The sequence below is a fragment of the Oncorhynchus gorbuscha genome, linkage group LG19 (genome assembly GCF_021184085.1).
Source record: "Oncorhynchus gorbuscha isolate QuinsamMale2020 ecotype Even-year linkage group LG19, OgorEven_v1.0, whole genome shotgun sequence".
Classification (NCBI taxonomy): Eukaryota; Metazoa; Chordata; class Actinopteri; order Salmoniformes; family Salmonidae; genus Oncorhynchus; species Oncorhynchus gorbuscha.
Window position 1 is genome coordinate 10,573,881 of NC_060191.1, and position 15,363 is coordinate 10,589,243.

At 48.5% G+C, this 15,363-nt stretch overlaps 3 protein-coding genes across 3 annotated transcripts; all 3 read right to left on the bottom strand.

Annotated features, from left to right (window-relative positions):
• Positions 1-5,484: 5,484 nt before the first annotated feature.
• Positions 5,485-6,290, bottom strand: LOC124005197 (IgGFc-binding protein-like). The gene is made up of 2 exons (XM_046314200.1): positions 6,085-6,290; positions 5,485-5,946 (listed from the first exon to the last, which is right to left on the bottom strand). The coding sequence occupies exons 1-2, from the start codon at positions 6,281-6,283 to the stop codon at positions 5,768-5,770; spliced, it is 378 nt and encodes a 125-aa protein (XP_046170156.1). The 5' UTR covers positions 6,284-6,290; the 3' UTR covers positions 5,485-5,767.
• LOC124005991 (alpha-tectorin-like) lies at positions 6,283-6,788 on the bottom strand. Its single transcript, XM_046315642.1, has 3 exons — positions 6,606-6,788; positions 6,334-6,485; positions 6,283-6,295 (listed from the first exon to the last, which is right to left on the bottom strand). The coding sequence occupies exons 1-3, from the start codon at positions 6,786-6,788 to the stop codon at positions 6,283-6,285; spliced, it is 348 nt and encodes a 115-aa protein (XP_046171598.1).
• Positions 6,789-8,801: 2,013 nt separating this feature from the next.
• Positions 8,802-9,566, bottom strand: LOC124005992 (IgGFc-binding protein-like). Its single transcript, XM_046315643.1, has 2 exons — positions 9,205-9,566; positions 8,802-9,055 (listed from the first exon to the last, which is right to left on the bottom strand). The coding sequence occupies exons 1-2, from the start codon at positions 9,317-9,319 to the stop codon at positions 8,802-8,804; spliced, it is 369 nt and encodes a 122-aa protein (XP_046171599.1). The 5' UTR covers positions 9,320-9,566.
• Between the last annotated feature and the right edge of the window lie 5,797 nt (positions 9,567-15,363).

Sequence of the window (15,363 nt, forward strand, 5' to 3'; positions counted from 1 at the left end):
CCTCTCTCTCCCCCTCCCTCTCTCACTCTCTCGCTCTCTCTTCTCTCTATCGTTCCGTTCCTGCTCCCAGCTGTTCCTATTCCCCTAATCATCATTTAGTCTTCCCACACCTGTTCCCGATCCTTTTCCCTGATTAGAGTCCCTATTTCTCTCCTTGTTTTCCGTTCCTGCCCTGTCGGATCCTTATCTATAATTCACCGTGCTGTGTCTATGTTTTGCCCTGTCGTGTCGTGTTTCCCTCAGATGCTGCGTGGTGAGCAGGTGTCTGAGTCTGCTAGGTTCAAGTGCCTTCCCGAGGCAACCTGCAGTTCTTGATCATGTCTCCAGTCTGTTCTCGTCTTTACGAGTAGTATTATGCCTTTTGTTTTGTTAAGCATCTTACTGGATTAAAGACTCTGTTTTCGCCAAGTCGCTTTTGGGTCCTCATTCACCTGCATGACAGAAGGATCCGACCACAGAATGGACCCAGCGACTACAGACGCTCGTAACACTGCCGTCGAGATCCAAGGAGCCATGCTCGGCAGACACGAGCAGGAATTGTCTGCTGCTCGCCATGCCGTGGAGAACCTGGCCGCTCAGGTTTCCGACCTCTCTGGACAGTTCCAGAGTCTTCGTCTCGTGCCACCTGTTACTTCCTGGCCTGCCGAGCCTCCAGAACCTAGGGTTAATAACCCACCTTGCTACTCCGGGCAGCCCACTGAGTGCCGCTCCTTTCTCACCCAGTGTGAGATTGTGTTCTCTCTCCAACCCAACACATACTCTAGAGAGAGAGCTCGGGTTGCTTACGTCATTTCACTCCTTACTGGCCGGGCTCGAGAGTGGGGCACAGCTATCTGGGAGGCAAGGGCTGATTGCTCTAACAAATACCAGAACTTTAAAGAGGAGATGATTCGGGTTTTTGACCGTTCAGTTTTTGGTAGGGAGGCTTCTAGGGCCCTGGCTTCCCTATGCCAATGTGATCGATCCATAACGGATTACTCTATTGAGTTTCGCACTCTTGCTGCCTCTAGTGAGTGGAACGAGCCGGCGCTGCTCGCTCGTTTTCTGGAGGGACTCCACGCAGTGGTTAAGGATGAGATTCTCTCCCGGGAGGTTCCTTCAGATGTGGACTCTTTGATTGCTCTCGCCATCCGCATAGAACGACGGGTAGATCTTCGTCACCGGGCTCGTGGAAGAGAGCTCGCATCAACGGTGTTTCCCTGCTCCGCATCGCAACCATCTCCCTCCTCTGGCTCAGAGACTGAGCCCATGCAGCTGGGAGGGATTCGCATCTCGACTAAGGAGAGGGAACGGAGGATCACCAACCGCCTGTGCCTCTATTGCGGATTTGATGGACATTTTTTCAATTCATGTCCAGTAAAAGGCCAGAGCTCATCAGTAAGCGGAGGGCTACTGGTGAGCGCTACTACTCAGGTCTCTTCATCTAGATCATGTACTACTATGTCGGTCCATCTACGCTGGACCGGTTCGGGTGCTACATGCAGTGCCTTGATTGACTCTGGGGCTGAGGGTTGTTTCATGGACGAAGCATGGGCTCGGAAACATGACATTCCTTTCAGACAGTTAGACAAGCCTACGCCCATGTTTGCCTTAGATGGTAGTCATCTTCCCAGTATCAGATTTGAGACACTACCTTTAACTCTCACAGTATCTGGTAACCACAGTGAGACTATTTCTTTTTTGATTTTTCGTTCACCTTTTACACCTGTTGTTTTGGGTCATCCCTGGCTAGTATGTCATAATCCTTCTATTAATTGGTCTAGTAATTCTATCCTATCCTGGAACGTTTCTTGTCATGTGAAGTGTTTAATGTCTGCCATCCCTCCCATTTCTTCTGTCCCCACTTCTCAGGAGGAACCTGGCGATTTGACAGGAGTGCCGGAGGAATATCATGATCTGCGCACGGTCTTCAGTCGGTCCCGAGCCAACTCCCTTCCTCCTCACCGGTCGTATGATTGTAGTATTGATCTCCTTCCGGGGACCACTCCTCCTCGGGGTAGACTATACTCTCTGTCGGCTCCCGAACGTAAGGCTCTCGAGGATTATTTATCTGTGTCTCTTGACGCCGGTACCATAGTGCCTTCTTCCTCTCCGGCCGGGGCGGGGTTCTTTTTTGTTAAGAAGAAGGACGGTACTCTGCGCCCCTGCGTGGATTATCGAGGGCTGAATGACATAACGGTTAAGAATCGTTATCCGCTTCCCCTTATGTCATCAGCCTTCGAGATTCTGCAGGGAGCCAGGTGCTTTACTAACTTGGACCTTCGTAACGCTTACCATCTCGTGTGCATCAGAGAGGGGGACGAGTGGAAAACGGCGTTTAACACTCCGTTAGGGCATTTTGAGTACCGGGTTCTGCCGTTTGGTCTCGCCAATGCGCCAGCTGTTTTTCAGGCATTAGTTAATGATGTTCTGAGAGACATGCTGAACATCTTTGTTTTTGTCTATCTTGACGATATCCTGATTTTTTCACCGTCACTCGAGATTCATGTTCAGCACGTTCGACGTGTTCTACAGCGGCTTTTAGAGAATTGTCTCTACGTAAAGGCTGAGAAGTGCTCTTTTCATGTCTCCTCCGTTACTTTTCTCGGTTCCGTTATTTCCGCTGAAGGCATTCAGATGGATTCCGCTAAGGTCCAAGCTGTCAGTGATTGGCCCGTTCCAAGGTCACGTGTCGAGTTGCAGCGCTTTTTAGGTTTCGCTAATTTCTATCGGCGTTTCATTCGTAATTTCGGTCAAGTTGCTGCCCCTCTCACAGCTCTTACTTCTGTCAAGACGTGTTTTAAGTGGTCCGGTTCCGCCCAGGGAGCTTTTGATCTTCTAAAAGAACGTTTTACGTCCGCTCCTATCCTCGTTACTCCTGACGTCACTAGACAATTCATTGTCGAGGTTGACGCTTCAGAGGTAGGCGTGGGAGCCATTCTATCCCAGCGCTTCCAGTCTGACGATAAGGTTCATCCTTGCGCTTATTTTTCTCATCGCCTGTCGCCATCTGAGCGCAACTATGATGTGGGTAACCGTGAACTGCTCGCCATCCGCTTAGCCCTAGGCGAATGGCGACAGTGGTTGGAGGGGGCGACCGTTCCTTTTGTCGTTTGGACAGACCATAAGAACCTTGAGTACATCCGTTCTGCCAAACGACTTAATGCCCGTCAAGCTCGTTGGGCGTTGTTTTTCGCTCGTTTCGAGTTTGTGATTTCTTACCGTCCGGGTAGCAAGAACACCAAGCCTGATGCCTTATCCCGTCTGTTTAGTTCTTCTGTGGCTTCTACTGATCCCGAGGGGATTCTTCCTTATGGGCGTGTTGTCGGGTTGACAGTCTGGGGAATTGAAAGACAGGTTAAGCAAGCACTCACGCACACTGCGTCGCCGCGCGCTTGTCCTAGTAACCTCCTTTTCGTTCCTGTTTCCACTCGTCTGGCTGTTCTTCAGTGGGCTCACTCTGCCAAGTTAGCTGGTCATCCCGGTGTTCGAGGCACTCTTGCGTCTATTCGCCAGCGCTTTTGGTGGCCGACTCAGGAGCGTGACACGCGCCGTTTCGTGGCTGCTTGTTCGGACTGCGCGCAGACTAAGTCGGGTAACTCTCCTCCTGCCAGTCGTCTCAGACCGCTCCCCATTCCTTCTCGACCATGGTCTCACATCGCCCTAGACTTCATTACCGGTCTGCCTTTGTCTGCGGGGAAGACTGTGATTCTTACGGTTGTCGATAGGTTCTCTAAGGCGGCACATTTCATTCCCCTCGCTAAACTTCCTTCCGCTAAGGAGACGGCACAAATCATTATCGAGAATGTGTTCAGAATTCATGGCCTCCCGTTAGACGCCGTTTCAGACAGAGGCCCGCAATTCACGTCACAGTTTTGGAGGGAGTTCTGTCGTTTGATTGGTGCGTCCGTCAGTCTCTCTTCCGGGTTTCATCCCCAGTCTAACGGTCAAGCAGAGAGGGCCAATCAGACGATTGGTCGCATACTACGCAGCCTTTCTTTCAGAAACCCTGCGTCTTGGGCAGAACAGCTCCCCTGGGCAGAATACGCTCACAACTCGCTTCCTTCGTCTGCTACCGGGTTATCTCCGTTTCAGAGTAGTCTGGGTTACCAGCCTCCTCTATTCTCTTCCCAGCTTGCCGAGTCCAGCGTTCCCTCCGCTCAAGCGTTTGTCCAACGTTGTGAGCGCACCTGGAGGAGGGTGAGGTCTGCACTTTGCCATTACAGGGCACAGACTGTGAGAGCCGCCAATAAACGCAGGATTAAGAGTCCAAGGTATTGTTGCGGCCAGAGAGTGTGGCTTTCCACTCGCAACCTTCCTCTTACGACAGCTTCTCGTAAGTTGACTCCGCGGTTCATTGGTCCGTTCCGTGTCTCCCAGGTCGTCAATCCTGTCGCTGTGCGACTGCTTCTTCCGCGACATCTTCGTCGCGTCCATCCTGTCTTCCATGTCTCCTGTGTCAAGCCCTTTCTTCGCACCCCGTTCGTCTTCCCTCCCCCCCTCCCGTCCTTGTCGAGAGCGCACCTATTTACAAGGTACATAAGATCATGGACATGCGTTCTCGGGGACGGGGTCACCAATACTTAGTGGATTGGGAGGGTTACGGTCCTGAGGAGAGGAGTTGGGTTCCGTCTCGGGACGTGCTGGACCGTTCACTCATTGATGATTTCCTCCGTTGCCGCCAGGATTCCTCCTCGAGTGCGCCAGGAGGCGCTCGGTGAGTGGGGGGGTACTGTCATGTTTTGTCATTGATTGTCATGTCTTGTCCCTGTGCTTCCCCTTCTATTCGTTTCCCTCTGCTGGTCTTATTAGGTTCTTTCCCTCTTTCTATCCCTCTCTCTCCCCCTCCCTCTCTCACTCTCTCGCTCTCTCTTCTCTCTATCGTTCCGTTCCTGCTCCCAGCTGTTCCTATTCCCCTAATCATCATTTAGTCTTCCCACACCTGTTCCCGATCCTTTTTCCTGATTAGAGTCCCTATTTCTCTCCTTGTTTTCCGTTCCTGCCCTGTCGGATCCTTATCTATAATTCACCGTGCTGTGTCTATGTTTTGCCCTGTCGTGTCGTGTTTCCCTCAGATGCTGCGTGGTGAGCAGGTGTCTGAGTCTGCTAGGTTCAAGTGCCTTCCCGAGGCAACCTGCAGTTCTTGATCATGTCTCCAGTCTGTTCTCGTCTTTACGAGTAGTATTATGCCTTTTGTTTTGTTAAGCATCTTACTGGATTAAAGACTCTGTTTTCGCCAAGTCGCTTTTGGGTCCTCATTCACCTGCATGACATATACAAGATTGATATACTCAACCGTTTTGTTTGAATGAATTACTTGAGAGGTTTTGAGTTATCTGACTAAATCAAAACTGTTGTATTTCCAACTAAATGCTTGATAAACAGATGACACAGACTCATTTTGCTGCAATATGTTTATTATTAGGCTTTTGAAAGTTGTAAAGGATAGACAGAGATACACGCGTACAGAGATAATCTCAGTTTTAGTAATACACAACTCTGGGATTATATTTGAATTTTAATGAATATAGAGTTCAATAACAATTCCATGCATGAATACTCATAATCCCTCACAACATTATATAGTTTGGAATATGTTATCAAATACAGAAGGTCATTTTAAGGTACTTTTACGATTTTATGTCGAAATGCTCTAGCCTACAACCAGGACATGGAAGGAACATTTAAATTTTTAAAGGATATTTTGGAGCCATGAGAGTTTAGTTGAAAATTAAGCCTCCAAACTTGATATGTACAGGTTTTACGTATTTGTTCAGGAGTTTTTCATTCAGCCACACCCTGACACCTTGATGACACATTGTTCACCGCTGAGCATGTAACCCTTGTTGCACAGGCAGCCCTCCACGCAGACTTTGGAACAGATCTCTGGGACATTGGGATCAGCACAGGTAGCAGGGCAGGCTGTGCCACATAGCTCATAGTGGCTGTGGTATGGGCAGTCCAGGGCTGTTCGAGTTAAGAATAAACAAACATCACAAATGTAGTCCAAATACATTCTGCAAATGCACAAGTGGTTCTATCGTGTCATTATACACATTTAAGACTGTTCCTAAATGTGATGTTTTGTTATAGCTGAGTACTAACGGCAGTTGGAGGCCTTTCTCCACAGTGGTGAGACAACAGCCCCAGCCTGCTGACATTCGGCCACGTAGTTAGCCAAGGCCTCACACAACACCTCCTGTCGACCCTCATTCAGACACACATCATAGAGGCATTTTGAGACAAACTCCTTCACCGGCACTTTCTTATGACACTGTTCAAATGGGCCCCCTCTGTCTGTCATCACACCACAGTACTGTGGTCCAGTGTAAAGTGCCCGGTCTGAATCTGAGCATGCTGCTGATGGTCACCATGAAGAAGGCTGTCCAGTCAAAAGTGACCTTCAGGCCGACATCTGTCTGGATGGTCCCTTGGATACCAGACTCTGTGATTCTGATGCTGTCAGACTCCAAACTCAAAGGGAGGGCAGACCTAATGCCATCAATCTGAGACGATAGAGAGATGAGGATTTAAAGAAGTCTTAAAGCAGATGGAGAGCATAGAGGATACTTACATTCAACTTCAACATGTAAAATCTGTATCAAGTATAACTTGAAGCCACCCACCTCCACTGTCCCTCTTTGGCCACTGAGAATGGTGATCCTGTGACCACTCAGGTCTATGTTGGCTGACTTGAGGAAGGAGCCTTTGGAGTTGATGCGCAGCTCGTTCTTGGTCAGGATGCTGAACTGAGGCAGGGATTGATCTTTGCCGGTCGTATTCACCAGAATGTAGGAGCAGGTGCCCATGAAGGAGAATGGCTGGCCGTCGAACTGCTGTAATGAGGGTCACCGAACAACCAGCAGGTGGCCTTGGACTGGGCCACGCATACCGCCTTATTGTTCATCACCGCACAGTTTTTTTCTCACGGCATTCAGTATCCTCACAGGGGTCTGACAAAATGTGCATTAGAGACATTAGCAAATCCTGATCATAGTAATATGAAATTAAGAAAATTAACAAAGTTCATAACTCCACATCCAAATTCACTAACACAAAGCCATATCTGTTTGGTAGCATTATTATTCATGTTTTTTTACCTGTGCTGTAGCAGTCCATGACTCCATTCTTCAACCCACATTGCTGACCCTCTTTGCACTGTGAGTTCTTGCAGGTGAATACTCCTGCTGCACAGCTGCAGGTCTCAGAACAGTTGCCCAGCATCACAGACTGGCAAGACTGAAAACCAGCAAGACATGTAAATGATATCATTGAGTTTACACTATGGTGGAAACCATAGGACGACAGTAAACAATAAATATTTACCAAGGATAGTGATTGATTATATTATTTGCACTTTATATTTGCATATAGCGTAAGACACATGCAGGTCTTTAATTGTAATAATCACTTTAGGATACCATTGAATTTTTGAGATATGAAAAAACAATTTACTTGTCAATACACAATAAATCAGTATTCACCTTGTAATAGTGTCCATCAACCACACAGCCACAGTTCTCCAGTAGGACACACTTGCCACCATCAAACACAAAGCCGTCATCACACTGGCAGCCCTCCTGGCATAGTGGGCATTTGGGAGACTCACTCAGAGAGTCACAGGTGGAAGAACAGGTGTCGGCACACAACTCATAGTGACTGTTAGCTGGACACGTCAGAGCTGGAGGACAGATGGAAATGTGAGGAGATGCATGTTATCAAAAAAATTAAATCAGCTTCAGCTTCAATTGTTTTTCAGCAGAGCATTAGGTCAGAGAAATATTATACGCTAAGATAAACCAGGATAAGGTAAATTAACTTTCAAAATCAAAATTTACTCACGTCAAAACTGGTCAGATCTCCAGCTGCTGACAAGGCCACCGGATGCCTGACAGAAAGTCACATACGTCTGTAAGTGGCGGCACAGGGCATCCCCACCCTCTCCCTCCTTCGTGCACTCCTCAAAGTGCTCTTGTGGTGGCACAACAGCATGGCATTGGGCAAATGGACCCTTGGTTGACTTTATGATGCTACAAGCCGGCGGGGGTCCACTGGTGGGAAGACACTTCAAGCCACCGTCACATCCTGTCTGACATTTGACCCCTTCCTGAACCACTAACCACCCCGCTGCAAACCTCTCCACAGACGACTCCTGCAGCCCACTGGGCAGCAGGAAGTCATCCTCCTTCTTGTCATTATAGTTGCCACAGAGACCACCGGTAACACCTTTGAAGGTGGATGGAAGCTGTATGATGGTGCCAGCAACGGTGTCGTAGGTCACCATCAAGCCAAAGTCTGTTACCACGATGATGTTAATGCCGTTCTGGTAGGCCCTGACCTTTCCATCTCCGAGTGACAGTGGGAGATTTGTTGCAACATCATCCACCTGTGAAAGGAGGAAAGATTGAAAACATCCGTTTTTTTCGAATCAAGTGTTACTTTTTAATACTGAAATGAGTAGATCAAGACAGAAAACTACCATTATTTCCCATATAACTCTGGGAGACATAGATATCTTGTATTTGTAGGCCTGTATTTCAACCCACCTGGTGACCATTGCATCATCAATCTTGGTCAACTGCTGCACTGATACAACAAACGGAGCCATCGATCCGTCTTTCTCCACAACCTCCGACATTTTGTACACACAGTCCCCGTGTAGGCTGAAGCAGCTGCCATCGAACGAGTCGAATCTTCTGGCCCCGCTCACATGGCAGGTGCCCGTACTCATGGGTATACAAGCCTGCACCCCGTCTTGGACCTGGCACTTCTCATTGGGACCGCAGGCAAACTTCACATTACACTCCATGTGTCCATCCTTGTTACACACAGCGCTCTTTGCACTGGCCACTGGGGAAGAACACCTGGCCCATCTGGTAGTACTGGCCTTGGTGAATGCAGCCACATTCAGCCAGCGGCACACACTCGCTGTCGCTCTGTATGAAGCCGTCGTCACAGACACAGCCCTCGGTGCACAGGGAGTTCCAACAGCTCTCAGGCTCATCGAGGCCACTGCAGGTCTGGGGGCAGCCTGAGGCACACACCTCATAGTGGCTGTTGACCTTGCAGGAAGATGCTACAACACATTGGGTCAAATTTAGAATTACATTTTGGTACCAGGAGCTGCTAGCTAGACAAACCACTTCTGACTTATTGTAATGATCATAATTGTTAGTCATTGTTTTGAAACACACATCTGATAAGGTGTGTCTGTGCACTACTTACGACAGAAGCTGTCCGACCTCCACTGTTCCACCTTGGCAGGGGCATCCTGGCAGGCAGTGGTGTAGGTGCTGAGGGCGTTACAGAGGGCAGAGGCATGGCCACGGTACAGACACATATCAAACACACAGTCCTCATAGTACTCTGTGGGGTCCACCTTGGCGTGGCAGTGCTTGAGCGGACCGTTTTTGTCTGTTATCCTGCCACAATATTTCCCTGTTTAGTAATCAAGCATCAGGCTGTGGTCACAGGTGGGACACTTCTTGCCGTCGCAGTCGCTGGAGCAGCCAGGGTCATTCCCCACTTTCCAGCTGTCCCCAAATACTGTTAGGGTGTTGGCAGGGCTCTTGTCTGGTTTGAGGAGGTCGTCGTTCCGTTGGCCGTTCCAGTTTCCGCAGAGCCCTCCGATGAGGTCTGAGTAGGTGCTGGGGAGGGTTAGGGAGATGTGGCTGTTCCAGTTGAGCTTCAGTGTCAGGCCAAATTTGTTCTTCACCACCCCGAAATACCCACTGCGGAAGATGGACAGTTGGCCATCTTCTACATCAAATGGCAAGTTCACATACTGGTTGTTGACCTGAGAAGTGAGAAAGAAACGTTGATGAAACACGAAGGATGATACTGTCCTGATATGTCCTCTTACATTAAGTAGTATAATCATAAAAGCTCATTGACCAAGTAAACCCAGAGTGCAATTATGTCATTCATTTGGAATGGATAACATTTTAAGGTAGCTTACCAATACTTTGCCAGGGTTGTCCCTACTCATGTTGATGATGTTTTTGAAGACAATGACGGTGACTGTCTTTGTGTAAGACACTGCCGTGTTCCTCCCCCTATTCTGATTCTTTACAAGCACCTCAAAAGACGCCAGAGACTTGTCATCTTTGCTGACCAATTTGGAGAGAACGCAAGTACACGTTCCCTGGAAGTCGAACCTCTTGCTATCAAACGTGCGGTAGTGGGGGTCGCCTGAACCTTGGCAAGAGGCATAAGATGTTGGGTAGCAATCTCTCTTACCAATCTGCAGGCCACACACCTCTGATTTCTTGCATGCTGTTGCTTTGCATTCAACCATGGCTGTTCCTGGATTGCATTCACACTGCTTTGTGCATTTGTCATCTTCCCAGAACTTCATTCCAGACGGGTAGTATCGTCCTTCACAAGAGCAGCCACAGCTCTCCTTGGAGACACATTTGTCTCCCCTGAGGACAAAGCCCTTGTTGCATTGACAAGTCTCCACACAGGGTTCCTTGCACTTTGCTTCGGCATCTAGATCTGAACAAGCGGCAGGGCATGCTGTGCCACACGCCTCGTAGTAGCTGTTTGACGGACATTCCAGTGCTGCAAATGTGAAATGAGAAAATATATTTAAATAATTGTGAAATGTACAATCTAAAAATCTTTATGAAATGTCTGGAAAGAAGAAAACTCACAGCATCCAGTGATTGTCCTCCACTCAGGGCTAATTTTGACCCCTTCGGCCAAACAGGCATCATTGTAGCTTTTCATGTTCTCACAGAGGAACTGATAGATGCCTTTATTGATGCAGACGTCATAGACACAGTTGTCCATGAACATGCCTGGGTCCAGGACCTTGTGGCAGCTGGCGAATGGGCTGTGGTTTTTGGCCAAGAGACCACATGACTTCTCTCCCTTGTATTTCTGTTGGAGAGCCGGAGTGCAGCTAGGACATTCCCCTTGGCAGTCATCATGACAGAACAAGTCGCCGTCTTCAGTTCTCCAGCTCTGGGCAAACTTCACGACTGTGGGTTCCTTGTTACCTTTGGGGTTAGTGAACTCGTCATTGCGATCCCCGTTGTAGTTCCCACAGAGCCCACCCAGGGTGCGGAAGTAGCTGCTGGGGACAGTGATGTAGAACTTCATGTTCCAGTCGTACATAACCTTCAGGCCAAACTTTGTCTTCATAACAGCATAGCTGCCACTATACACCACCGTTAGGTTTCCTCCGGCCAGGGTCACAGGCAGGTAGACATTCTCACCATTCACCTAAGAAAAGATCAATAAGCATATGGAAAAACCATTCAGATTACCTCCTGGGTTGACCAAATTTACCATGGAACCGAACCCAGTCCTGATAATTTCTCTCTGGTCTCTTGTTACTTACCTCAACCTTCCCTTTATGCGTGCTCATTACCACAGTCAGCCCATAGACTGTGACTGAGACTTTCCTTACGAAAGACACCCTCTTGTTCCCTCTGTGGTTGTTCTTGGTCAGGACAGCGAACGGGATGAGGCCAGGTTCAGATTTAACAACCGTGGCCATGATGTAAGAGCAGGTGCCCTGGAAGTCAAATCTCTCCCCATCAAAGGTGAGGTAGTGGGGGTCGCCCACGGCCCTGCAGGTTGCTTTGGAGATGTGGGCACAAACCCCATTTGTACATTCTTCCTTTTCTCTGCATTTGACTTTCTCACATGGGTCTGGTGGTGGAGTGGGTGGTGCAGTGCCTGAGTGAGAACAGAAGCAACATTCAAGACTAACACTAGTTTTCATGCAGTGCATTTGTTGTTGTTGATTAGAATTGCAATGTGTTGCATTGCATTGGGGTTGTTGAAGAGTTGTCCTCTTTAACAGGGGGAGGTATTGAGGGGCAGTTGATAGGCCATTTAAGTGTATGTGTCAAATAAACATCTTACCTTTGGAACATACTCCTGTTGTTGCGTAGCCGTCTCTTGGCATGCCACCATAAACGTAAACAGTCATGAGGGAGTCGCCTTTGATGGAGAAATGTTGTTGCTGCTCTCCCAATGGAACATTTACCCACATGTACTTAGGGTCTGAGTTGAATGATGTCCATTGGAGAGATTTCACACAATAATTTTTTTCACAGACTTTAACGGTTTTGATCCCTTCCCCCTCGGAGACAATGACCAATGTGCTCTCGAATTTGCTCTGCGTATCCACCGACCACTCTTTGGCTAGATTAGACGTTGGGAGGATGTTGGTGAGGAACGGATCATAGGGCTTGTTGTTGCTGAAGTACATCACCATGACCTTCTTATCACTTTTGATGATCAGCGAATATTTGGGTTGGACAGATATCACATACACCTGCCCCTCATTCAGCTCTTTAGCAGTGGATACCTTTCCCTCAAAGATCTTCACTAGAGTGTTGTCCTCTGAGGCCACAATGTTGACAAAGTCTGTTGATTCGGTCATGTGCATGGAAGGAACCAGGTAAATGGTGGAGAGGCTCTGTACTGGTAGCAGTTGTTCGTAAACGTGATTGCAGCGGCCTCCATCTGCAATGCACTCGTGTCCCCCCAGGACTGCCACAGGGTGCTTAGCTTTTACCCTGGTCCCAGTGAAAGTGGTGTAGCTTTGGTAGAGGTAGACCTGGTATGGTTCTATGGTAACAATCATTGCCTTTCTTTGCTTCCAGGAATCCACGCCACTGAGATTCATGTTGGAGACAGGGATGATCGTGATCTTGTTGGGCTCTTTGCCGTTGATAATAGACATAAGCTTGTGCATGTTGCTTGGACCCCCTGCAGGGGTGAAGGCCACATAGTCAGTACCCAGCAGGTCAGTCGGGAAGACCACACTGCTGTCTCCGGTCGAGAACTTGTAGTTGAAGGCCACCACCGAGATGTCAGAGTTGGAGGTGACCTGCACTGTTTTGGTGGAAGCTCCTGGACCCCCAATTTCAGCGGTACCAGGTATGCCGATCCATTTGGTGTTCTGTTTCTCTATTTTGACTGAGGTCGAGAAGCCGATTGCATTGACCTGAATTTTAACAATGGCTGGATAATCCTGTGTGGTTATGGCCAGTTTAAGACTCTGATCATCTTGGAAGCTCAGCAAATAGTTAGGCATAAAGGCAGTAACGAACTCCCAGCCCACTGGGCATGATCCACTGACCACTAAACATAAAGGAAGAAATACAATTTTACAGATGAGCACCTGCATTCTTTTCGCAACCATTTGACTAATGTAATATCAGTTTAATAAGGAAACATATACTATAGCTTAATTAAGTACAGTACAATTGTCTTGTTCCGACTGCTCTTGCTGAATTCACTGACTGTCAAGTGTCATTTTAGTAAGGCACAAAATAATTTGTTGGTGGGACCATGAAGGATATAACAGACAGACAGGGATGAGAGGGTGTCTTATATTGTGAAGAGGATGGATAAAAAAATAACACATCCTTGCCAAAATATTTAATTACCGTTCTTATTAAGTCAACATAGCGTATATATGACTGTAATGCATATATTGACAACTTTTCGTCTTTAGATTCCATCTAACCAAAACATTTACATAGGCTTTGTCACGTCTACTCCCACTCCTTCCCTCTGGCGTTTGAAGTCGCCAGTATACTAACCACTGGTCCTGGGATCCTTCATTATGCACACCTGGCATCCATCATTATGTGCACTTCCAGATCATTAGGACACTCACCTGGACCCAATACCTGGCATTGTTCCTGTGTTCATGCCTTATTGCCACTGTTATGCTTTCTCATTTCATGTTTCTTGTTTTATTAAATGTTTCACCTGCACCTGCTTCTCGACTCACAACGTCTACTTTTGTCGCACACACCCTGATCTGTTTCACCTGTCTTTGTGCTTGTCTCCACTCCCCTCCAGGGGTCACCCATCTTCCCTGTTATCCCCAGTGTATTTATACATATGTTCGTTAGTTGCCCGTTTTTCTTGTTTCGTGAAACCAGCGTTTTTCCCCTTGCTCCTGTCTGTTCTAGTTCCGGTTTTCTAGTTTTCACGGTTTGACCTTTCTGCCTGCCCTGACCCTGAGCCTACCTGCCGTTCTGTACCTTTCCACACCACACTGGATTACTGATCCCTGCCTCCTCTGATCCGGAGACTGCCTGCCGTTGTGTATCTTTTGCACCCTGTCTGGATTACTGACCTATGCCTGCCCCTGTACTAGTAATACACTTTTTTTCTGACAATGTCTGCATCTGGGTCTTACCTGAAACGTGATGGTACCAACTGGCCATGACCGACCCAGCAGACTCAGACCAGCTCCACAATACTGTCTCCCTGCAAGGAGCCACCATTGGACGACACGAGAAGTTACTGCAATGTCTTTTGGAGGGGCACCATACCCTGGCAGAATGCCATGACCAGGCAATCAATACTTTGCTGGAGCAATTCCGCGGGTCACACCCACAATAAACAAGCAAGCATTGTTCCTTCACGGATTATCGGAGGTGGTCAAAGATGAGCTTGCAGCCCGGGAGCTGCCCATGCACCTTGACTCCCTCATAGCCTTGACCATCCTGTGACCTGTCGTGCTCAATTCCCACCTCGCCTCCGAAGAATTCCTTGAGACCCCCAAATTCTACATGTCCGAGTGAACCCGACATCACCTGAGTTCTCTCGGGATTCACCATGGGCTACCGACTCGCCTACTTTGGAGTCCAAGCACCCGAGCAGGGCGAGATTGACTCCGGCTGAGCGCATACGCCGACTCAACACCCACAACTGTCCATATTGTGGACTCCAGGACATTTCGTAGCTACCTGGCCATTAAAAAAACATACTCATCAAGAAGGAGCGAGTACTCTGGTGGGTTTTATGGAGAACTTTTCCTCTCCCGTTACTCGCAGTCCTTTCCATGCCATCCTGCTGTTTTGGAATCAGTTTAAATCTCTCCGGGTACACATCGACTCTGGGGCCGATGATAGTTTTTTAGTTGCTACCCTGGCATCTGAGCTGGGCATCCCCACTCAGCCCTCTCCATTTCCATAGACGTTAGATCACTGGACGGGCACTCTATAGGCCACAATACCACCCCCATTAAACTACGTGTGTCAGGGAACCATAGCGAGACAATCCAATTCCTGCTCATTAAGTTTCCTCAGGTTCCCGTGGTATTGGGATTGTCCTGGCTCCAGTGACCCAATCCCCTCATTGACTGGTCTGCTGGTGCCATCATGGGCTGGAGCCCATTCTGCCACACCAATTGCCTGAAGTCAGCGCAGCCTGCCCCAGGACGTCTTCCTGAGGGCTCGGAAGTTGCCCCAGAACTTTCCGCCATCCCTGCGGAGTACCAGGACCTCTGGGAGGTTTTCAGAAAGGCCCTGGCCACTTCGCTTCCACCGCACCGACCATATGACTGTAGGATTGACCTTCCCCCAGGCACCACTCAGCCCTGGGGACGACTGTACTCTCTGT